Source organism: Chiloscyllium punctatum, chromosome 38 (genome assembly GCF_047496795.1).
Source record: "Chiloscyllium punctatum isolate Juve2018m chromosome 38, sChiPun1.3, whole genome shotgun sequence".
Taxonomy (NCBI): Eukaryota; Metazoa; Chordata; class Chondrichthyes; order Orectolobiformes; family Hemiscylliidae; genus Chiloscyllium; species Chiloscyllium punctatum.
The window spans coordinates 7,540,797-7,566,038 of NC_092776.1; the positions used below are offsets into that span (position 1 = coordinate 7,540,797).

Genomic DNA, 25,242 nt, shown 5'->3' on the forward strand with positions numbered 1-25,242 from the left:
CCGCTCAAGGGGAAATTGGGGATGGGCAATAAATTATGGCTCAGATAAAGATGCCCACATCCCATGAATGAATTAAACAAAAATACTAATCAAAAAAAACCAAAGAATTTCAGAGAGAGTCAGGAAGCTGTGCAGTACAAAAACAGACCCTTTGGTCCAAATCGCCCATGCCGACCAGGTATCCTAAATTAATCCAGTCCCATTTGCCAGCATGTGGCCTATATCCCTCTAAACCCTTTCAATTCATATACCCATCTAGATGCCTTCTACCCATCTACCAACCTCCAACATTTCCTCCACATGCCACTTTCTGCAAGAAAAACTTGCTCCTTAGGTCCCTTTTATATCTTTCCTCCCCTTCACCGTAAAACAATGCTGTCCTACCCTGGGAAAAAGACCTTGGCTATTCACCTTATCCATGCCCCTCATGATTTTATAAACCTCTATAAGGTCACCCCTCAGCCTCTGATGCTCCAGGGAATAAAGCCCCAGCCTATTCAGCCTCTCCCTATAGCTCAAAACCACCAATTCTGGCAACATCCTTGTAAATCTTTTCTGAATCCACTCAAGTTTAAACATTTTCCTGTAGCAGGAAGACCAGAATTGAATGCAATATTCCAAAAGTGGTCTAACCAATGTCCTGTACAACAGCAACATGACCTCCCAGCTCCTATACTCAATGCACTGACTAATAAAGGCAATTGACCTCCCAGCTCCTATACTCAATGCACTGACTAATAAAGGCAATAAAGACCAATAAAGATACTGGCAATTGGAAATAAAAGCAGTAATTTTTGGAAAAACTCAATAGGTCAGGCAGCAAAGAGAAATCCTTTGTTCTGAAGAAGGGTCACTGAATGCAAAATATTATCCCTGCTTTGTCTCCAGAAAATGGGGTGGCACAATGGCTCAGTGGTTAGCACTGCTACCTCACAGCACCAGGGATCCAGGTTCGATTCCAGCCTCTGGTGACTGTCTGTGTGGAGTTTGCACGTTCTCCCTGCGTGGGTTTCCTCCGGGTGCTCTGGTTTCCATCCACAGTCACAAAAATGTGCAGGTTGGGTGAATTGGCCATGCTAAATTGCCCATAGTGTCCAGGGATGTGTAGGTTAGGTGCATTAGTCAGGGGTAAGTGTATAGTAATGGGGAATGGGTTTGGGTGTGATAGTCTTCGGAGGGTGAGTCTGGACTTGTTGGGTCAAAAAGCCTGTTTTCACACTGTATGCATTCTAAGATTCTAAAAATGCTGGTTATCTGACGTGAGAAGAGAAAACACTGGAAATGTTCAGCAGGTCTGGCAGCGTTGGTGGAGAAAGAAATGGAGTTGCTGCTTCAGGCCAGTGACCTTCCTTCAGGACTGATGAAGGGTTCTGAGAGAAGGTTGCAGAGCTGAAACGTTGAGTAGGCTTTTACCAAGGTCCCAAAGTTGGCTGGAAATGTGTGTTGTCAGCAGGTGCAGACAGAAGGTGTGATCCCCTCCCAATTCCACAGGCAGCAGCTCTGTAAGTATCTGCCACCCTCCTCAGGAGAGCTACCCACCCCCCAGGCCAGTTAGAGGATCTGCAGCCTCAACAGTGACCACTCTGGAGCCACTCAAAACTGGAGATTATTTCAGAGGCTCCGAGGCAGATTGCTGGAGGAGAAACCCCTTTGATGCAGGGGGCTACCTTCTCAGTCCATAGTGCTGTTACCCCCTGCACACCTCCTCCGTCACCCACCCTCCACCCATGCCTGCTGCAGGGTCAGGGAGATGTGGGGACATCTACATTTCTCTGATGACTTCTTTGGGAAATATCATCAAACCCCTGTAAGCAAAATGCCAATGGCCTAGTAAATAGTGCCTTGAGTCAAAAAGTGTGGCACTGGAAAAGCACAGCCAGTCAGGCAGCATCCGAGGAGCAGGGGAGTCGACATTTCCAGCATGAGCTCTTCATCAGGAATGTGGGGGAGCCCAAGGGGGTTGAGAGTGAAAACCTCACTTTCTCCCAAATAGTGCCCTCGGTATTTTTAAGTGAGCCACCTCACCCTTCCTCATTTTGGCCAGTCTGTCCAACCTAGTTCCTGCCATCGGTAACATTCCTGTATTATGTCAGGGAGCCAGTCTGCTGCAACACCCTGTCGTTTTACTGATCCCATTACTTCTGCTCCTGCCCACCACCTTTTTCTTGCCCTTGTGTGAACTGATTATTCTCTCTCTACAAATACAATACTGCCGAACACTTGTCATATTTCCAGCATTTAGTTGTTTTCATTTATAAAAGGTGGTCCTAATCTAGGGATATAGCTGGTTTTGTTCTGTATTAAGATCATTTAATAGTAGATTTATAGTTCAAACTATTAAGTCTGTATCAGTGATAGTGTCCCTAACTCTGAGCCAAGAGGCTCAAATTACAGAATTGTTATAGCGCATAGGAGGCCATTTAGCCCATAGTGCAGGCACTGGTTCTGTTACCTCAGGCCAATCTCCTGTCCTTTCCCCACACCCTCACACACTCTCTTTTTCCAACTAATCATCTAATGCCTCCATTTTAATGCCTCAATTGAACCTGTGTCCACCCAATGTCCAGGTAGTGCATTGGAACTGTGGCCTAACTACTCCCTGTATCAAAACGTTTCCTTACATCACCCTAGCTTCTTGTGTGCATCATTTTAAATCTGTGCCCTCATGTTCTTGTTTCTTTGACAAGTGGAGCAGCTTGTCTAGTCTGCTCATGATTTTGAAAGCCTCTATCAAATCTCCTTTTAGCCTTCTTCCTGGAGAAGAACAGTCCCAGCCTCTTCCATCTGTTCTCATCACTGAGGTTTCCCACTCCTCAAACCATTGTAAATCACTTCTGCACTCCAGCTCCAATGCAGTCACACCTTTCCTATAATGCAGCACCCACACGTGGACACAATACTCCACCTGAGTGAATTGTCTTGATGATGACGTCAGCTTGTACGAGGGGGCATAACTACAAACTGAGGGGTGATAGATTTAAGGCAGATGTCAGAGGCAGGTTCTTTACTCAGAGAGTGGTAAGGGTGTGGAATGCCCTACCTGCCAACGTAGTTAACTCAGCCACATTAGGGGCATTTAAACAGTCCTTGGATAAGCATATGGATGATGATGGAATAGTGTAGGGGGAATGGGCTTAGATTAGTGCACAGGTCGGCGCAACATCAAGGGCCGAAGGGCCTGTTCAGCACTATATTGTTCTATGTTCTATGTTCTATTTGGATTCGAGTCCCACCTGCTCCAGATGTGTGTAATCTCTGAACAGGTTGATAAGAACATAGTCTAGATTAGAACGGTGCTGGAAAAGCACAGCAGTTCAGGCAGCATCCGAGGACCTGGAAAATCGACGTTTCGGGCAAAAGCCCATCATCAGGAATAGAGGCAGAGTGCCTGCAGGGTGGAGAGATAAATGAGAGGAGGGTGGGGGGTGGGGAGAAAGTAGCATAGAGTGCAATAGGTGAATGGGGTTGGGGATGGAGGTGATAGGTCAGGGAGGAGGGTGGGGGAAGGTAGCAAAGAGTACAATGGGTCAATGGGGTGGGGATGAAGGTGATAGGTCAGAGAGGAGGGTGGAGTGGATAGGTGGAAAAGAAGATAGGCAGGTAGGACAAGTCATGGGGACAGTGCTGAGCTGGAAGTTTGAAACTGGGGTGAGGTGGGGGAAGGGGAAATGAGGAAACTGGTGAAGTCCATATTGATGCCCTGGGGTTGTAGTGTTCCGAGGCGGAAAATGAGGCGTTCTTCCTCCAGGCGTCGGTGGTGAGGGAGCGGCGGTGAAGGAGGCCCAGGACCTCCATGTCCTCAGCAGAGCGGGAGGGGGCCATTCAGTCTCCAACCGTCAATTAACTTTTAATCAATTAATTAACTGAGTGTCTGTTCCCAATGCAAAGGTGTTTGCTGTGCTTGTTCTGTGCATGCTCAGTTGTACTGTGACATCATACACGTGCATAGGTGCACGGTTGACTGACAAGGACGAGAGATGCATGATATCAGAACACACCGGTCTGATTCTTGTCTTCCTGCTCCCAGTCAGTCTACAACATTTACTATGTTAATTCACTTTAATGCTCACTGTCGCTAGCAAAGGTTGAGAACACAAATGTGCCATTCCTTTTTAGATTCACTTGTGATCTTCTAGCCCCCTGTAACCGCTCTGTCTTACTGCCTGCTGCAAATCGCTGGCTGTCCTTCTTCCTCAAAGATGTTGATTTCAGGGTTTGCCTTTCAGCAGTAGTGACAATGGGAGTTGGTGTAGAGTGAACTTACACTGTCCAAGGACAGCTGGACATTAACTGAATTGCACAGAAGATACTGGAGAAATGCAGCAGGTCTGGATGAATGTAAGTGGGTTCAATGCAATGACATTTCCACATCACAGCATTCACTTTGTTTTCATTTAAATGCTCGAGCCAGCTCTGTCTCAACTTCCAATGTCCACTCAACAGAATCTTGGATTCATATGGCATATTGAGGCTATGCAAGCCACCATATGGCTTGCTGGGTCTTGGAAAGAGTTATCCGTTAGTTCTACTTTATGCTCTTGCCCCATTGCACTGCATTTTCCCCTTTATCATACACAAAAGGATTACAGTGTATTTAACCTGTGAAACCTATTCCACCACTCCAATGACATCATGGTTGAGCCATGATCCAATTTCATACGTCCACATTTGCTCTGTATCCTTAATACTTTTGCATAACAAAAAAAATCCTTTTGGTCGGAGATTTACATTTAACTGTTAATCTAGCACCAATTGCCGTTTGTGGAACAGAGTCAAAACGTGTGGCACTGGAAAAGCACAGCCGGTCTGGCAGCATCCAAGGGACAGGAGAGTGGATGTATCGAACACAAGCTCTTGCCATTCCTGATGAAGAGGTTATGCTCGAAACATCGACTCTCCTGCTCCTCTGATGCTGCCTGGGCAGCTGAGCTCTTTTCAGAGCCGCATGTTTTTGATTCTGATCTCCAGCATCTACAGTCCTCACTTTCTTCCGGTTTGTGGAACAGAGTGGCCAAACTTTGCATGAGGTGGTGTTTGTCAATCTTCTGGAAGACCTAGGCTGTAATTTTTGGGCGATGCCCCTTGGTCCTGCACTCCCTGCCCAGTGGCAGTAGTATCTTCTGGAGTTGATCCCCTTAATATCTTGAAAACGTCAATCAAATCACTCATTAATCCTCTAACCTCCGGGGAATATAGCAACTCATGCTTGTTTGACCTCCCCTGGTAGTCTAATCCTTAAGGCATCATTGTAGTAAATCTATACCACATTCACTCCAAGGCCAGTATGTCCTTCCGAAGATATGTACCTGCAAGGACAAATGCAAGACAAACATGGAAAGAGAAAGAACTTTGAATCAGAAAATTTCTGGCACAAGACTGCGTTGATTTATAGCATGAGTCAATATCAGAGACAAGATTAGAAATAATGACCGCAAACAATGATATTTAGGGAGTCCAGGTATGCGCTTTGTAATGATGTGTATGAAGCATTTCCAGTGTATGTTAAATTCCCTTTGAAAATTCCTGTTGAATCCAGATCCACTAGCCTCTTGGATTCGGCATCCTAATAATTGTGTGCAAAGAGATTCTCTCCACTCCCCTCTAGCTCTATTACCACAGAGTGGACAAACAAATGTGAATTAATGAGGGTGTGATCCAAATTTGACAGGATACAGCCAAACGTATAAATTAGGGACGAGGAGAGGCCATTCAGCCCCTCAAGCCTCCTCCACCTTGTAATGAAGTCATGGCTAATCTGATTATTCTGCTTTCATTTTACTCCTCGCTTATCAATGATTTATTTACTTCTGTGTGAGAAAGTTCCACAGTTTGTCAATCCTTTGAGAGAGAACATTTCTCCTCATCTCTGTCTTAAATGGGCGACCCCTTTTTTTTAAACAGTGATCCCTAGTTCTAGGTTCTCTGCCAAGAGTAAACATCTATTCCATGACCACCCTGTCAAAACCCCACAGGATAAATGTTTCAGTCAAGTTTCTTCTTAATCTTTCTAAACTCCAGTATGGTTTGTCAACTTTTAATAAACTCTCTCCGAGCTGTTTTCAATGACTTCACCTCCTTCCTTAAATAAGGTGACCAATACTGTCCACTGTATTCCAGATGTGGTCTCACTAATGTCCAGTATAATTGAAATGTAACCCTTCTCACAATTGTATTCAATTTCCCTGCAGTAAGTGAGAGAATGCTATCAGCTTAGATACAGCTAATGGTTGATTAGTTGCCTGTGATACACCCTCTCAGATTTCTGCATGAACTTGAATAGGAGGGAGAATTCAGAAATTTGAACTTACTCCCCTTTAACTATTAATAAAAGGATATTGTCTGCACTTTGAAGCCACACCACTGGGCTCTAGTGGTAGGGATTGGCATCAGCTCAGGTATAATATAAAAATGGCCTCCGTTAACAAACGTTTCTTGGATGGAGTAACTCATTCAGTTAGAGCTCCATTTTCTTTTTTTTAGAAAGCGTGGGATTGAAAACCCATAAGTTTTTAATAAACAAAGCAATGAAAATACTGATGAGTTCCGAAAGGTGATCGCCTTTACAAGTTGCATGTTACTGTGAACTAGCAGAGATCGTCCCTGAGCATCATTGTTTGTAGTCTCTGCCTTTGATTTACACTCTACACCAGTACAGCCATGTGCCAGAGGTTTTTGACTCAAAGATCCTTGTGTTTCCACATGACAGCCTGTATTTGTCCTTTCAAGGGGTTGTAAAATCAGAGGCCTGTAAGTTACTAAGATAAGACTTAAATCATTGAATGATTTAAGCTATTTTAGTATTTTTTAAAATTCTTTTCTTCAATTAAATATCCTCTGTGGCCGAACATTTATGCTTTTGCATCAAATTTGTACATGGGGTAGAGATGCTCTTTCCTTTTCTGTTTCTTGATCTGGAAGCTCCTTCTTTAGACTATTTCTCGTCTTTAGACTAAAGACTATTTCTTTAGTCGATGGTGCATGGCGTGGGTCTTGCTGCGTCACAAATCCACTGACTCTATAATTGCTTGTTCTGCCGTAGATCCTTGGCTGTGACTATTTGAACAGTGATTGGGTGCAAAGTGCTTTGGTACCTGAAATGGGTTAGGGACCAGCTGCCCACCTAATCTCTCCTATGTCTGGAGGGAGAAAAAAAAACCTTCTCTTGAGTTCAGGGGCAAACCTATTTGTTCTTCTGAAAGAGTGATTACAGGTACTTTTCAATGTTGTATTTTCTGAGTTAGCTGTGTCTGCTAGGCTCCAGAAACCACTGTGCATGCAAGTGACTTGAGGTTCTGTATTCCGTTTGCTTTCAAGAATAAGGAGAAAGTGGGGACTGAGATGCTGGAGATCAGAGGCGGGAGTGTGGTGCTGGAAAAGAACAGCAGGTCATGGAACATCTGAGGAGCAGGAGAATCGACATTGCAGGCATAAGTCATTCATCAGGAACAAGGCTTATAGGCCGGGAGGCTGAGAGATAAATGGGAGGAGGGGTGGGGTTGGGGGGTAGGTCACTGGGAATGCAATAGGTAGATGAATGTGGAGGAGAAGATGTTAGGTCAGAGAGGAGGGTGGAGCGGATAGATGGGAAAGACGATGGACAGGTCAGGAGGGTGGTGCCAAGTTTGAGGCTTGGGACTGGGATAAGGTGGGAGCAGGTGAAATGAGGAAACTGGTGAAATCCAAATTAATCCTGTGTGGTTGCAGGGTCCCAAGGTGGAAGATGAGGTGTTCTTCCTCCAGGCATCAGGTGGTTAGGGTTTAGCAATGGAGAAGACCCAGGCCCAGCATGTCCTTGGTGAAGTGGGAGGGGGAGTTAAAGTGTTCAGCCACAGGATGGTGGTTGGTGTGGGTGTTCCAGAAATGGTCTCTGAAACAAGGCTCCAGTAGGCGTCCTGTCTCCCCAATGTAGACGAGAACACATCGAGTGTAATGGACATAGTAGATGACATCGGTGGAGGTACAGGTTTCTGATGGATGTAGAAGGATCCTTTGGGATCTTAGATGGAGGTGAGAGGGGAGGTGTGGGCACAGGTTTTGCACTTCCTGTGGTGGCAGGGGAAGGTGCCAGGAGTGGGATATGTCCTGGTGTGGCAGGGGTGGGGGGCTGGCGTGACGTGGATCTGACAAGGGAGTCATGGAGCGAATGGTCTCTCCAGAACGCTGATAGGGGTGGGGAGGGAAATATATCTCTGGTGGTGAGGTCTGTTTGTAGGTGGCAGAAGTGGCAGAAGATGATGCAATGTATAAGGAGGTTGGTGGGGCTGAAGGTGAGGACCAGGGGGTTCTGTCATTGTTGTGTTGGGTGTGGTCGTGTTCGAGGGCAGAGGTGCAGGAAGTGGAGGAGATGCACTGGAGGGCATTGTTAACCACATGGGATGGGAAATTGCAGTCTTTGAAGAAGGAGGCTGTCTGGGATTTTCTGTGGTGATTTTTTTTCCCACCAGTAGGGATATATTTCCCTCCTCACCCTATCAGTGTTTCAGAAGACCATTCCCTCTGCGATTCCCTTGTTACTCTGTCCATTGCTTCCGCTGCGGTGTCCCCTACATTGGGGAGACAGAACGCCTACTTGTAGAGTGCTTCAGAGAACATCTCCGGTACACCCACACCAACCAATCCCATTGCCCAGTGGCCAAATGGTTCAACTCCCCCTCCCACATACAGGTCCTGGGCCACCTCCATCGCCACACCTTAACTACCCAATACCTGGAGGAAGAACACCTCATCTTCTGCCTGGGGTCTCTCCAACCACACGGTATCAATGTGGACTTCACCATTTTCCTCATTTCCCCTCTCCCCATCTTATCCCAGATCCAGCCTTCTAGCTCAGCACTGCCCTCATGACCTGTCCCACCTGTCTATCTTCCTTCCCACCTATTCGCTCCACCCTCCTCTCCGACCTATCACCATTACCCCCACCTCTGTCTACCTATTGTACTCTCAGCTACCTTCCCCCCACTAGTCCCACACCCTCTTCCATTTATCTCACCATCCTCTCAGCTCACAGCCTCATTCCTGATGAAGGGCTCTTGCCTGAAACATCGACTCTCCTTCTTCTCCTCAGATGCTACTTGACCTGCTGTGCTTTTCCAGCATCACACTCCTGACTCTGATCTCCAGCATCTTCAGTCCTCACTTTCACCATGGGAAATATATTTTTATTTTATGTTGTGAGCCATGCACTGGTAGATTTAGTGCAATGGTGTGCTTCTCCATCCTTGGTCATAACAACAGATACTGGTGGTCGGTAAAGGTACCAGTGATGAGCAAGCAAAGCTCAATGTGGGATAGCTGCTGAGATCAATGTATGGATGAGTTGGGAAGGGCATTAGAAAAGTTGGTTCTGGAAAGAACAAAAGTTTGGAGAAAAGCTTTGGAATCAATGAAAGGAAGATAATTGTACTATGACAGAAGGGATGGTGGCATGGCACTAATGTCACTGGATTAGTAAACCAGAAGCCCAGGCCCTGACGCTCTGGGGACACTGGTTCAAATCCCACCATCGTAGCTGATGGAATTTAAATTTAATTAATAATTCTGGAAATGTCTTAAACCCACCTGGTTCATTAATGGGAAGGAAATCTGCCACCTTTACCCAGTCTGGCCCATGTGTGATTCCAAACTCACAGCTCTCTAAAATTGCTGGCTAAGCAGCTCAGTTCAAAGGTAACTAGGGATGGGCAATAAATGAAGGTCTACCCAGTGACACCCACATTCCATGAAAGAATAGAAAAGAAAATTCTACAATATGTGGTTTTGGTTCTGTATTAAAATGTATTGTCCTAAGCTTTAGAGGGGATAGGACACATTTAAGACTCAGGCAATTTCAGTTCAGATTCAGAGTTGAATTTGTGACCTTGTGACCTGTAAGGCCAATACAAATAAATAATTTACATCCTTCCATACTGACGTGCTAAGACATTAGGGGAGCTTCAAAAATGCTTTTGCTCTTACCTGCCCACCACACCCCAGTGCAATTAAAGTGTTTTATTACTTGTTGTTTTCTTCTATTGTTGCTGGGATTAATCAGCTCTCAGCCTCCTGCACTAACCTCTCCGTTCACTCATAATGTGAATTCTGGCCACAATATGGTCACTTTAAGGAAAATCTCTTAAGATATCTTCTTTGGGCACGTAAATTAGGTATCATGAGACTGTAAATATTCTGTGTCACTAGATGATATTGGTGTTAGCATGATTATCCAAGGGACAATGTAACCATCGTAGGACAAGCTAACCAGAGACATGCATGGGAATTCCAAGCGGCCTGGTTTTCAATCCCAAATGCCATAAACAAGTGTGTGTATACAAACCTATATACAAACCACTGCAGAGCAAAACAGAAATGACACAATCCACCTTAACAGACCGGACCACATACATATCAAGTGCAGCAGAACAGCAATACTTCACAGACGCTGTGTTGATAGTGTTACCTTGCACGGTGATGAAATATTTGTATAACAACCCACCAGCTCGGTGAGCAAACCAACCACTGCATGCTTAGAATGTACTGTATTTGGTTCTGTCACTGCAAAGATGATGGAAATTTTGGGTAATCCTGATTCTGAAACCATTATACATCCTGTCCAATGGGGCTATTGTGGTGCTGTGGTAGTGTGGCTACCACTGAGCTAAGAAGGCCCGATGTCAAGTCCCACCCACTTTAGAGGTGTGCTGTAAAGCATCTGAGCAAGTTGATTAAAAAAATCTACTTCCTGTCCAAAGTTCATCACAGTTGACTCCAAACTGTATTTCACCTCTTTTTTTTAAAAATCACACAACCCCAGGTTATAGTCCAACAGGTTTATTTGGAAGCACTAGTTTTCGGAATGCTGCTCCTTCATCAGGATAAAGGAACAACGCTATGAAAACTAGTGCTTCCTAATAAACTTGTTGGACTATAACCTGGTATTGTGATTTTTAACTTTGTACACCCCAGTTCAACACCAGCATCTCCAAATCATTTCACCTCTGTTAACATTTAATTGTCTTTACTTTGTCTTGGCTGTGCATGAACTGCATTTCTACATTAATATGAAACATTTTGTCAGGATCTTGAATACAGTGGTAAGATATCCTCTTTGTGCTGTGTAAATCTCCCTAGTATTTCCTCATTGCACTGCTCCTAAACAATATTTATCAACTTGGTTACCCTTTGCTCTCCCATCCAAGACAAGCCAAGGTGGAGAAGGAACAGTCCTTTCTGTACACCAATATCAACTGTAACACTTCAAAAATATGTCATTAGAAACCTGAAGTTGTGAATGGTTCTGCACAAAGGCAAGATTGTTAGTTTATTCTTTAGCTCAAACTCTATGTTTCAATCTATAAACTCCAGCTTTCTCACCACTGCTTTATACTGTGGTAACTGAATGGGGTTATTTCCCAGTCAAGCCACAAGATCCTAATCCTGTGCTATTTTCTGTGGATTGTTCCTGTTTATTTTGTGCACTTTTGGAAAGAGGTGGGTTTGCAATAGATTGCATGGCACTGTAAGAACAGGGCATCGTCCCCACTGTTCTGGGCAACATTTGATGTTCAAACAATCACTAGGACAGATTGCCTGATCGTTTACTTCATTACTGCTTCTGGGACCTTACTGTGTGTAAATTGATTCTTTCCAATAGCAACAGTGACTACAATGGAAAATTAGCTGCAAAGTGCTTTGGGGTATCCTGACAATGTGAATGATGCCGAATAAATAAGTTTTATCATTCTTTCTCAGACTAACTTCACCAAAAAAAATTAACAGATTATTCATCTCACTGCAGATTGTGTGAATGTTGTTTGCACAACTATTAATGTATTTAGATTACTTATAGTGTGGAAACAGGCCCTTCGGCCCAACAAGTCCACACCGACCCACATGGCCAATTCACCTAACCTGCACATTTTTGGATTGTGGGAGGAAACTGGAGCACCCGGAGGAAACCCACGCAGACACTGGGAGAAGGTGCAAACTCCACACAGACAGTCGCCTGAAGCAGGAATTGAACCCAGGTCTCTGGCGCTGTGAGGCAGCAGTGCTAATCACTGAGCCACCATGCCACCCACAAATTTGTCTACTTAGAAACAGCCACTCTATTTAATTCCACTTCAGAGTCCTTCATTGCACTTGAAGCATTTTACAGTAATAGGAAATAGCAGCTGGAGAAGGCTATATTGTTGCTTGATCAATAAGATCACGGCTCAACTTTGACCCCAACTCCATATTCCTTTTGTAATCCAATAATTGCCTTATTGCACAAAAATCTATCATTCTCAGTCTGAAATATACCTACCATCCACAGTCCCCGAAGTAGAGATTTCCTGAAATTCACAACCTCCGAGTGAAGAAATGTAGTCTCATCTCAATCCTAAACGGTGGATCCCTTATCCTGGTCTACCCCCGATCTAGTCTCATCAGCCAGTCCGTCAGTATCTGCTCTCTGGAGTTCTGGAAAAAAGCACTCCAATGAGATCGTTGCTTACTCCTCAAAATTCCAGAGAGGATGGGCCCATTACACTCAATCTCTCTGAGACAACAGTGTCATCCCAGGAATCGATCTAGTGAAACGTTCTTGTATTCTATCTAAGGCAAGTATATCCTTCCTGAGATTAGAAGATAGGTGTTCCAGGTGTCATCTCACCCATATAGTTGTAGCAAGTCTTCCTCAGTCTTCTACTGTTGCAATAAGTTTCTGACACATCTCTTGCCTTCCTAGTTGCTTGCTGTATGTTAACTTGCTGTAGGTTAACTTTCTGTGATTAGTTTAAAAGGGCATCAACATCCCTCTGAATTTCACTATTTACTCGGCTCTCACATTTAAAAAAACGCTATGTCTTTCTGCTCTTCTTATAACACATGTCCCCATATTATGGATGGAATGTTACAGAGGTGCCTCCACCTTTTTGGTGAAAGCCGACTAGGTTATGAATGGATCAGGAGGTTCAGGGACGGGTGTGGGGTACCTCCTGCCTCAGTGGAAGCTGTGGTCGCTGCAGGAAGTACACCCACTGGATGTGGTGGGGGGGGGGGGGGTCAAAGGGGTCGAAGGGGTCAGACTGAATTAAGTAAATAATGGCAGGAGGGGTCCAGTGGGGTGTGGTTTGCCGGATAGATGGATATTTTTGGGAGGAGGGGGCGGTCAGCAACAAGGGCAGGAAAGTGGTTTCATTGTGGCACCTTCCTGATGCAGCATCCCTTACTCATAACTTTGATGAAGGAATCGTTTACACTGTCACAGACACATACACACACTCTCTCTCTCTCTCTCTCACACTCGTTCTCTCACACACACATAAACTCACACTCTCTCACATATGCGCGTGCACACATACACACACTTAGCACACATTCTCTCTCTCTCTCTCACACACATTCACACCTTCTCTCACATGCACACACAAACATATGCTCTTGCACATACACTTTCTTACTCTCCTACACACTCTCACAAATTCTCTTTCTCTCTCTCTCACACACACCCCTTCTCACTCTCTGTAACACATGCACAAACTCTCTCTCTCTCTCTCTCACACACGCACACACATCCACACAAACATATATTCTCACAGGCGCACACTTTCTGTCTGTCACTTTCTCACACACCCACATTCTCTCACACACATAAACTCTCTCTCACACACACATACACATGCACACTCTATCACACACACACACAACACACTCACTCTGTCACTCTTTCACACAAACATACTCTCTCTCTCTCACTCTCTCTTTCACTCTGTGTCATGCACGCGCGCGCACACACACTTACACTCTGAATGGATTAGAGCTGAAAATGTGTTGCTGGAAAAGCACAGGAGGTCAGGCAGCATCCAAGGAACAGGAGAATCGACGTTTCGGGCATCAGCCCTTCATCAGGAATGAGGAAAGTGTGCCAAGCAGGCTAAGACCTCCCCCAGGTCCCTCCTCCCTACCTTTTATCTTAGCCTGCTTGGCACACTTTCCTCATTCCTGATGAAGGGCTATGCCTGAAACGTCGATTCTCCTGCTCCTTGGATGCTGCCTGACCTCCTGTGCTTTTCCAGCAACACATTTTCAGCTCTGATCTCCAGCATCTGCAGTCCTCACTTTCTCCACTCTGAATGAATTATGCAAGTTCACTCGTCGTGCAGTCCTCGTGATGCCCATGGCAGAGGGATGAGTCCTTACCTGGTCATTACTTGTCCACCTAAAGGCCCCAAATGGTGGTGTGGCTGGACGGCTGACTGCAGACTTCAGACCCTGGACTTAATCAGGATGAAAGCAGAAAGACGAGGTCTCACTGGCTACCCTCTAACCTGCCCACACCTCCCAGACACACCACTGAAGAAGGGAGTAGATTCCATTCACTATTCCATCTGCTGCCTCCTTGCCTGGTCACCTGTACCAATCCATATCCCTGCTTGGAACCTTTACATTCATCTGACAGTTTACTTCAGCCTAGTATCATCACTAAATCTGGATATGTTATGTGTAGAAATTGTAAATGGCCTGATTCTTGCTGACCTTCACTAATTATTCCATGCTGTTCCAAAAATGACCTGTTTATTCCTACTCTGTTTCCTGACCATTAACAAACCATAAATCAAAGCTAATGCGTTACCCTCTGTCCCATGAGACTTAATCTTGAACAAGTGCCTGTGTGGTGCCTTTCAGATATCGTGGGTATCTGTGTCCATCTCTTCAACCCATAGACTTCTGATCCAAAAGTAAGAGGGTAGCCAGTACTGAGCCAAGCTGTCCTGTGAGTCAGCTGTCCTTCGATATTGCACAAATCCCTGTGTTAAGATGGTTGAGATTTATCAATGTACTCTGTACAAAATCACATTGCAGAGATTGATGATGGATATGTGTGGGCTATTTACATGATATGTCTCTGACACTGTTGTGAGTACCGTGACCCAGTGTTGTTTCTCCCCATTCCTTTCAGAACAGTTCCAGCTGTGGTGTTTTGGCAGTGGGTGAACCAGTCATTTAATGCCTTGGTCAATTATACCAACAGGAATGCAGCTTCACCAATTACTACTAAGTAAGTGCTTTAGATCAAATATGTCACCATCTCTGCTTTCTTTGTCTTTCCAGTTACCAACAACGTCAGAGAAACTAGTTGATTCGAATCAGGAAAATAGGAATTTTTGTGCCACTGTTACTGGAGCTATTTGGTGTTTATGGTACAGCTGTGTGTTTTCTTTATCAAATGAAAAGGGCTTTCCAAACTTTGCTTCCCTTCCACCTTTTTGACCTTGGCTGCTGTTGACATAAGGACATGCAGACACTAGGGGATTGATGAATCAACTGGGGAGGAATGGGAAGGTCAGGGGGATTCAGGGTGGCACGGTGGCTCAGTGGTTAGCACTGCTGCCTCACAGCACCAGGGACCTGGGTTCAATTCCCGCCTCAGGCAACTGTCTGTGTGGAGTTTGCACATTCTCCCCGTGTCTGCAAGGGTTTCTTCCAGTTTCCTCCCACAGTCCAAAGATGTGCAGGTTAGGTGAATTGGCCATTCTAAATTGCCCGTAGTGTTAGGTGGATCATTCAGGGGAATGGGTCTGGGTGGGTTGTTCTTCGGAGGGACAGTGTGGACTTGTTGGGCCGAAGGGCCTGTTTCCACACTGTAGGGAATCTAACCTAATCTGATATGAAAATTGCATCCAGACAGTGTCTTAGCCTTCTGAATCCTCTGGAACACATTGCTGATTTTAAAGTGTGCAGTCAGGGTTGGACTGGGAGAGGGATGGCGTTGTGCTGTTAGCTGATAAACTTCTCACCTCTAATTAACTGTCTGTTAAGCTACTTAGTAAAAAGGTAAAGTCACCACAGGCCCAGAGAACCATGAGGCTGCTCTGTTATTCGTGAGAGACAACCAGAGGATCACCACACATCAAACGAGGGGAGAGTTTGGGACCTTCATGATAACCTCAGCCGAGTACAGGAATTGAACTCACGCTGTTGGTGTCACTGTGCATTGCAAATGAGCCATCCAGCCAAATGAGGTAACCGGCCTCTGCTGAGAATAGCTGGTCTGCAGTATGAGAAGTCAAAACAACTGGGAAATCCAACCAGAAATCAGTCAGCCACCAATGTTGCCAGCTGACTTTGACTGTGACTGGTTGTGATTTATTGGCAACAGTCGAACAGTGAAGTGGGGATTAGCTGGCTGGCTGAAGACAAGACACTATTCCTCCTCTTCTGTGTCACTTACTAGATTGTATGCCACTTCTATGTGTCATTTCACACTGTACAGACTGGTCCTCATTCCTGTGTGCCAGTTATCAGTGTTATGAAGGTGTTAGGGGTACTTTTAAGAAGCTAGCAGAACTATCTGATACAGCACCAAGTGTTCTGAATAAGATATAATGTAAACTTTTGGTCCAACGGTTAGTGTAGCTGGTTGCCTGGAGATGTCAAAACAAATTTGAATTTGGCCAATCAGTTTAAATTATACCCCAAAATGCCAACCTCCAATCAAGTTTGAATTTAGTATATTGACAATATTAAAACCTAATGAAACAATCTGATGCTTTGGGGTATAAGATCAGAAAAAATTGAACAGCTAGAGGAGAACTACCAAGCCACCAGCAAATACAGACTGCCCGAAAAATAGTTCTCTTAAAGGTACCGTTATAGATCAGTGACCAGTGAAACAGAAATCCCTAAGAAGAAAAAAAGAAGACAGAGGAAGATATAATGAGAAGATTTGACAGCTGGCTGGGTTTGAAATTTGAATTTTTGGTAAACCTTAATTGGGGAGTTTTATCAGACAAGTATTATAGAAGGGAATGTAAAGGATAGGTTAGAGGAAGGAGTTGTAAATAGTTGTTAGTTAATTATTCTCTATTATACTTTAAGAAATAAAGTTGTTAGTTTTTACTTTAAATACTTCTTGGTCACTTGAATTTTCGCAGGTTACTGCACGGGATAAATCATTTCTGTGTTGCTGGTTTACGTTAAGAAGGGGGGTGTACCCATGTTGTCAGACTGGGCAGAGTTTCTATCCACGAGCTCCACGAGCTGGTTTTGAAGTTTGATAGGTATAGTTATGTACCCGCTATCACATTGTACACAGACTCTTTTCCTAAAACCATTGAAGTTCCTGACATGCCCGATGAGTGAATTCTGGTGAATTTTGTGAGATGCAGTAGGCCAATCTGAAGTGCTGATTGAGGTGCGTTCTCCTTCTGTGGCCATCCATTGGGCATGAACCATTTCCAAAAACTCCTTTTAAAGAGAGCTGCATTTTAAAAATGGGGTCGGGACCCAGAAAAGGCCCCAGACTGAAAATCAAGCCCTGACTTCCTCTCTGTGACCCTGTGTCTCTGCTTGAGTCGAGACAGCTGATCGCACCTTGTTCTTTGGCCGTGTAAGGCAAATCTAATCCACAGCAGCCCATGTTCAGGGTAAAGACGATCAAAAATAAGGAGGAGTTTTGAGAGTAAATTCGGAAAATCTGTTCTACTGAGAGGGTGACCACAGTAACCAGAGGAATGTAATTGGTGAAAGAGCCGGAGGGAGATGATAAAAATGTATTTACAGCAAATTGTTATGATCTGGAATACACAGCCTGAAAGATGTTTCAATAGTAACTTTTCAAACGGAATGGGATCAGAGAAAGAGGTGGTTGCAGACTACGGGGAAAGGCCAAGGATTCAGACCTACTGAAAAGCTCTTACAAAGAGTCATCACAAACAAGATGGTTTGAATGGCCTCCTGTGTGGGCAAAGGGCAAGGGTTTGGACATACTGAAAATCTCTTGCAAAGAGTCATCACGGACAAGATGGGTTGAATGGCCTCCTGTGCTAGACATTTCTAGCACATGAAGATTTTTTTGTGAGCCTTATTGATCAAAGGTGAGAAACTCGGTTTTTTTTGTGATGCCTCCTCATAGTAAAGCGTGGTTCTGAGTAACTGTAGAACTTCCACTACCATGTACCCCTACTGTATCCAGCCACAGTACCAGATCAACATAACAGTATCAGCAGAAAATCAGAAGTGACCAAAATTAAAGTACCAAGTGTTTTATTAATCAATCTACTTCTATGTAACAGGAGTTTCTTTCTCCTTTCAACTTGTACAGGGGAGTTGCTTTTGCCGTACACACAAGGAATGCTTGTTTTCCTGTGTCCGATGCAGAGTTGTGGTAACTATGCACTGTTTTGAAGGAGAGCCTACAATGAAACCTTGGGTCTTTTTCATAGCAAAGGGTCTGAGAAGGGTTTTGGGCTATCAGGCTGAAGGCCGTGCTAGACACAGGCCTATGCCATGCAACTCTATTGCAATCAATTAATTCCAGAAATGCAGTTGTGTTCAGGAGGTGTCCACTGGTGTACATCTGGGTGGACTGCAGCACATGGGAAAACAGTCCTGAAGATTGCACATTAAATGGTTAATCAGTGATAAAGAGAAACTACTCCGGCGAATGAAAAAAACAAATATAGATCATAAAAGATTATGACAGTTTTTTAAAAGAAAACTTTCTCTCCCTTTTTCTTTGTTTAGACAAATAGGAGTAGCGTATTTGACGGCAACCAGTACTGCCCTAGCAACTGCAGTTGGATTGAATCTATACACAAAGGTACATCAGAGAACTCCTGTCTGTAGAGATGTCCTTGATGTTTTGAGTACTTGAGCTTTTAGAATCACAGAGTTGTACAGCACAGAAACAGACCCTTTGGTCCAACTCATCTTTGCCAACTAGATATCCTCAATTAATCTAGTCTCATTTCTTCTCTTCCTCCCTAGCTCTTGCCACATCTATTGTCGAAGTGGTGCCAATTGGGGGCTACAGTAATGTAATGGAGTTGGATTCCTGCTGGGATCCCCTGACATTGGGTCTAGTTTCTCTCACAATGGAGCACAGATAAACAAAGAACAAGGAAAATTTACAGCCTGGGAACAGGCCCTTCGGCCCTCCAAGCCTGAGCCGATCCAAATCCACTGTCTAAACCTGTCGCCTAATTCCTAAGCATCTGTATCACTCTGCTCCCCATGCTCCCTCATGCATCTGTCCAGATGCATCTTAGATGAATCTACCGTGCTGGCAACGCGTTCCAGACACCCACCACCCTCTGTGTAAAGCACTTGCCGCGTGTATCCCCCTTAAACTTTTCACCTCTCACCTTGAAAGCGTGACCTCTTGTTATTGAATCCTTCACCCTGGGAAAAAAGTGTATCCCTATCTACTCTGTCTATACCCTTCATGATTTGGTAGACTTCAATCAGGTCCCTCTCAATCTTCTTTTTTCTAATGAAAACAATCCTAATCTACTCAACCTCTCTTCATAGCTAGCACCTTCCATACCAGGCAACATCCTCGTCTCCGAAGCGTCCATATCCTTTTGGTAATGTGACGACCAGAACTGTACACAGTATCCTAAATGCAGCCAAACCAATGTCTTGTACAATTTTAACATGACTTGCCAGCTTTTATACTCAATACCCCGTCCGATGAAGGCAAGCATACTATATGCCTTCTTGACCACTCTATCCACCTGTGCAGCAACCTTCAGGGTACAATGGACTTGAACTCCCAGATCTCTCTGCTTATCAACTTTTCCCAAGGCTCTTCCGTTCACTGTATAATTCGCTCTAGAATTAGACTTCCCAAAATGTATCGCCTCACATTTGTCTGGATTGAACTCCACCTGCCACTTCTCCGCCCAACTCTCCAGTCTATCTATATTCTCCTGTATTCTTTGACAGTCCCTTATGCTTTCTGCTACTCCACCAATCTTCATGTCATCTGCAAACTTGCTGATCATACCAACAGTGCCCTCTTCCAGATCATTTATGGATATCACAAACAACAGTGGCCCCAGCACTGACCCCTGGTTACCTTTCTCCATTTCAAGAAACTCCCTTCAACTACTACTCTCTATCTCCTGTTGCTCCACCAGTTCTTTATCCACCGAGCTAGAACACCCTGCACACCATTTGACTTTTGTAGACTGCAAAGCTCAGTAATTGCTAGATTTAATAGCTTTTTAATTTATTCCTGGCATGTGGATGGAAAAGTGGGAAATGAACGAGGGTTCACCTTAGGTTACTGTTCCACTTCTCACTTCTGGTTCAAGAGCAACATTCAACAGAAGTCTGCCAACAGAATTTACTAAATTAAAACTACTTTTACTATTTTCTCATAGCTCTTCCTCTTCCCTGCTGCAGTGTTCCACAAGACCAAGTGGACAATGCAGCTAACTGGCTCCTGCTAATTAATTGATCCGTCTTTTTTCACTTTTCTCATCATCTAAGGTGGTCATTGAAGCCACAGCAGTCTGGTTGACTCTTAACTGCCCTCTGGGCAATTATCGATGGACAATAGATGGTGGCCTAACCAATGATGCCCATATTCCATGTACAAATACAACAAAAGCCTCACAACTCCCTCCCCAACTTACACCAAATGGACTGCAGTGGTTCACTAAGGCAGCTAACCATCAGCTCCTCCAGGGCAGTTACGGGTGGACACTAGATGTTGGCGTAGCCAGTGACACCCACATGCCAGGAATAAATAAAAGAGCTATTAGATCTAGCAATTACTGAGCCTTGCAGTCTCCAAAGAAAGTTAAGATTTGTATCCTAACTGATTTGAAATCTTCTCAAAAGCAGGAAATAGAAAAATCTAAATGACAAAATACATTATTTACCTAGCAATGAAGAATACCCACAAAGGACTGGACTGTAACTGAATTCAACCTACACAAAAACCAGGCACTGAGAAATATAAAAGCAAAGCTTTTCTTTTTAAGATGAAAGGCTAACTTCAAGGCAACGGAGGCAGAACAGAGTGATGTTGATAGGGTGGGTGTGGTAATACTGGGGAAAATTTCAGCTGATAACAAATGGAATACATTCAAGGACATTGTTCTCAGCATGCCAACTAAGTACAGAGCAAGGATTAGTCAGTGCCAGGCAAAGATAAAGGGAAAATGACCTGAAAAAAGAAACAAACAGGCAAAACAAACCCATTAAGAACAAAGTGAGGAAAACAAGTGGAAAAACTAAAGGAACTTCCAAACAAAATATAAAAAGAAGCAGTGAAGGAGCTTTGCAAAAACCACAGTTTTAATAAAATTACAACGAACTGAAAGAAGGTGGCAAATCACATTTTACAATGAGTCTGGCATTTTTTATCTAGAAGGTTGATGGAAACTGATTCAGTGGTTAAAATTTTTTAAAAATTGGAAAATTACTAGACTTGCAGGACTAATGGGGGGAAAGAGCAGGGATTGACATTATTTGGAGAGCTCGAACAAAGAACAGAGAATATAGTCTTCTATGCTGGATTGTTCTGCAGTCCAGACAAGAATGTTAACAGGATTGAAATTTACAATAAACTAAACCTGGTTAGCATATTAAATGGTGACATATTAAATGGTTTACTGGAGAACTCACAAGTAGTTTGCCAACAGTTGTAAGTGATCCTACATATCTAATTAATGACATTGACAACCAGTAAGCTGATGAAAACAAAGCCAGAAAACCAGTCTTGCATCAGTCATTGTCAAAATTGTAGAGGCACAGCTACAGAAAATGACCTGCTAAGTTAGTTTCATAATTTCCCTGGGTATTTTAACAACGGGATATTGTAGACCTCCAGCAAGTCTTTGCGTTCCACTCAAACAAGTTCAATAAACGTTGCGATGGATATGAAATGCAGGTGCTGTTGAGCTGAGGTGATGTGTGTGGAGTATACCAGACCTCAGTGCTGTAATCTCACCGTTAGAAACTGAGGCCAAGTAAAATAAAGTTGTGATTCTTTATTTTGAGAAGTGCCTTCTGGAAACTAGTGACAGAACAACAATATACAGAAGATTCCCCATAAGTTGAGTGGTTCGTTAGCCCTTTCTTGGTGTAGACAACAAACCTTCTGTGCTCAAGCTGTGGTGGATTAAAAAGTAAATAACAGTAGCTGCTGGAAATCTGAAATAAAAGCAGGAAACGCTGACAACTCTCAACAGGTGAGAGGTGGGGAAAACAGCATTAACATTTCAGGTCAATGACATTTTCTTGTAACACTGGGAAATGAACTGAATGTTTTGTTAGACAACTGACTGATGAATTTTGTACACGTGTTTTATTTTTATTTTCTTTCCCAGAAAGCTCCCCCTTTATTGGCACGCTGGGTTCCTTTTGTTGCTGTGGCAGCTGCTAACTGTGTGAACATTCCAATGATGAGACAACAGTAAGTCCTTATTTTGTATCAAGCTTGAATTTCCACTGTCAGTAAATGGCACCCTTTCTACTGTACTTGTGATGAGGTTCTTTGAATAGCTTCAGAGATGTGGTGATAAATCAAAAGTTAACAGCTGAAGTTTGGAGTGACAAGGACTGGGTGTTCCCTGTGAAGAGACTTCCTTTTTTCCAAAGCTGGTTGGAAGTTGGTGTCCAAATGTAAACATTTCCAGGCAGCTGCGACATAGTCAAGCAGGGAAAATAGCCAATCACATCACAGAATTCTCACAGGCAGAAAAACAGGAAGTAAAGATCATGGAATCCATTCCCTTTTAATTTCAGACTTCAAAGATAAGTGACATACATGTTTAGGACATATGATAGAAGTTAAAACAAATCATAAGGAATCTTTGGTTTTAAGTAATGGAAATGCCTTTTTTCCCCAATGTGGAATTTGTTCTTATTTTGAACACATTTGACAACAACTACAACTTTTTTTTTCAGTCCCAGTGAGCTGCTTTAGCAGCAACTCTGCCCTGAAAAAAATATGGTAAAATCTCATGCAACAGACTGTAACTTCTTCAAATATTCTTATGTGGAGTCTAAAAACATAAGAATAGAAGTTTAAGACAGTTCAGTGATTTCTAATTGGTTGTGCTTGGGAGAATTTCAGCAGTGCACCATGTAGGGTAGCACAGAATCAGTGCTTTGGATTCCTGTGTTTAACTGTTCAAGTGCAAACCCCAGAAGTTGCTGTCAGTCTGAGTAACAGTGAACACTGACAATTTCACTGTCATTACCTTCCTTCTCTAAGGGCATTGTGCGTCTACCTACAGCACATGGACTGCAGTGGTTCAAGAAGGCAGCTCACCACCAACTTCTCAAGGGCACCTACAGATGGACAGTAAAAATGCTGACCCAGCTTACAGCGTTTTGATGATACTTTGATCTTTGAAAGCCTCAGGGTTGTCTGAGCGATGCAAGACTAGGGAAGGCTTTAGTTTTTAAGCTTCTGGGAAAGAAAGTAGAAAAGCAGATTCTGTAACTTCATTCTTGACATCAGCACTGAGGGAGGAAAAAGAGCATGTGGGACTTTGGTTGGCGTACGGGGTCAGTGTGAACCAGTCTGTGAAAATGTAACCTTGACCTACACAGAACATTCAGAAACATGAATCTTAGATGGAGACCAAGGAGACTATCGACAACTCTGTACTAAAGTGTACTTAACGTATATAGTGTGAGTAAAGAATATGGAATTACTGTATCATACTTACATCCAGGTTATTAGAGCAGAAAAGGACAACCTACTGGTTTAACACTAAGGGACCTTGGAGAACCAAGCCTTAGAATAAAGGCTGACTGAGCAACAGTGCAGACCTCCCTTCCACAGTTACCCCCAACACCATCAAAGGACCAAAGGAGGAAAAGGAGAACACAAGAACATGGAGCACGAGGCGGCCATTCAGCCCCTCCAGACTGATTCGCCATTTAATAAGATCATGGCGGATCTCCTCTCAGCCTCAACTCCATCTTCCTGCCCGCTCTCCCTAATCTTTTAACTAATTAAAAACCTGTCCATCTCCTCTTAAATTTACTCAGTGTCCCAGGATCCACCACATGCCGCGACAGTGAATTCCACAAAATTCACGAAACATCTTCCCTACGTCTTATCTGTTAATCCCCTTTAGAATCTTATATACTGCAATAAAATCTCATCTCCTTCTCCTAAACTCCAGGGAGTATCGGCCTAAACTGATGAACCTCTCATCATAAGACAAACCCCTCATCCCTGGAATCAATCTAGTGAACCTAAAGGAGAAATGACAACTGTAGCGTAATCACACAAAGATCAGGGCAAACTGTTGTGGAGAGAGAGAGTGGAGGATGGAAAAATCACCTCTCTGTCCCAAGTGTCAGTTTGTGAAGGTTATATTCCCTCATTGGCTGAGCAAGTTTAACTTGAGAGTTGATAAGCTGCACTAAGCAAAGAAAGTTTAAGTTAAGGGCCTAATCTGTTCTGATTGTAGCTGAGGTAATGATAGAAGCATTACAATTGATCTTAACAGTCCTAGGAAAGAAAAAGTTCCTGCTCCCAATCATGGATTAGTGACCTGTGGGTTTGATATGATGCATTCAGGTATATGCTGAAGGTAGGATTTCTTTGCTGAGATGCATTAAAAACAAGGCTGGACTCATGTGGCTGAGCTTATCGCTACTGACTTGGTTAATGATAATGAAGCATAGCTGCAAGAAGCCAACACTTCCAGCAGAGTATGAAAGGGCAATAGGGTTGTGAGGGGAGGGGATAAATAAACACTTAATTAGAGACAGAAAACATTGGGGTGAAGATAGAAAAAGTTGAGATCATAACAGTAACTTACTTTCATACACTGACTTGGAGAAACAGCCTCGTTTCTGCACCATGCCATGAGTGCTCAGCGAAAGAGGGATTAATGAGCAAATCAAAGATCTTACCTTTTGGAGGGCTTTAAAACACAAAGGCATTCAGAAAGGGAATTCCTGAGTATGGACCCTGGTGGCTGAATTCACAACCACTAATGATTGGGTAAAGGGAATCCAGAGAACTGGGTGGAGTCTTAATTTTATCTTGGCTGCTGTGATTGTTACCCAAGTTCCTGATCCCAGCAGTCCTTCCTGGAAGGGCATGTGATATAACCACAGTTGTTTGGAAAGAGCAGAAACCAGCTATCTACAGTGAAAAACAATCCAGTGAGGCTCTGTGCCTGAGCTTGTAAATCAGGAAACAATCTCATGTACACATTTGACACCCATTAAATCGCTGTGTGATGTGGGTCAACTCCCTTGGGTGAGAAAAGGCAGAATGCTGAGAGTTACTGCTTGAACAGCACTGTCTGTGTGTGGCTGTACATTAGTGAAAGATTATTTATTGTTTTGCCAACCAGTAGAGGTCAGGGTAAGACTGGTGTGAAAACACTTCACACAACCGCTGGTGTTTATGTCCTTCTGAATATCTCCACTTTTATATTTCAGGGAAATAATAAGTGGAATCGCTGTGACAGATGAAAATGACAATCAACTGGGAAAATCCAGGGTAAGTGC

The 25,242-nt window shown here is 43.7% G+C and overlaps 1 protein-coding gene across 3 annotated transcripts in view; it reads left to right on the forward strand.

Moving 5' to 3' along the window:
* Nucleotides 1-25,242, forward strand: part of sfxn2 (sideroflexin 2) — an 89,543-nt gene that overhangs the window by 16,389 nt on the left and 47,912 nt on the right. For all 3 annotated transcript variants that reach the window (XM_072557097.1, XM_072557100.1, XM_072557099.1), the window contains 4 exons: nt 14,921-15,019; nt 18,487-18,562; nt 22,086-22,171; nt 25,174-25,234. In XM_072557097.1, coding sequence (XP_072413198.1) covers nt 14,921-15,019; nt 18,487-18,562; nt 22,086-22,171; nt 25,174-25,234 — 322 coding nt within the window. The remainder of the gene's footprint in view (nt 1-14,920; nt 15,020-18,486; nt 18,563-22,085; nt 22,172-25,173; nt 25,235-25,242) is intronic.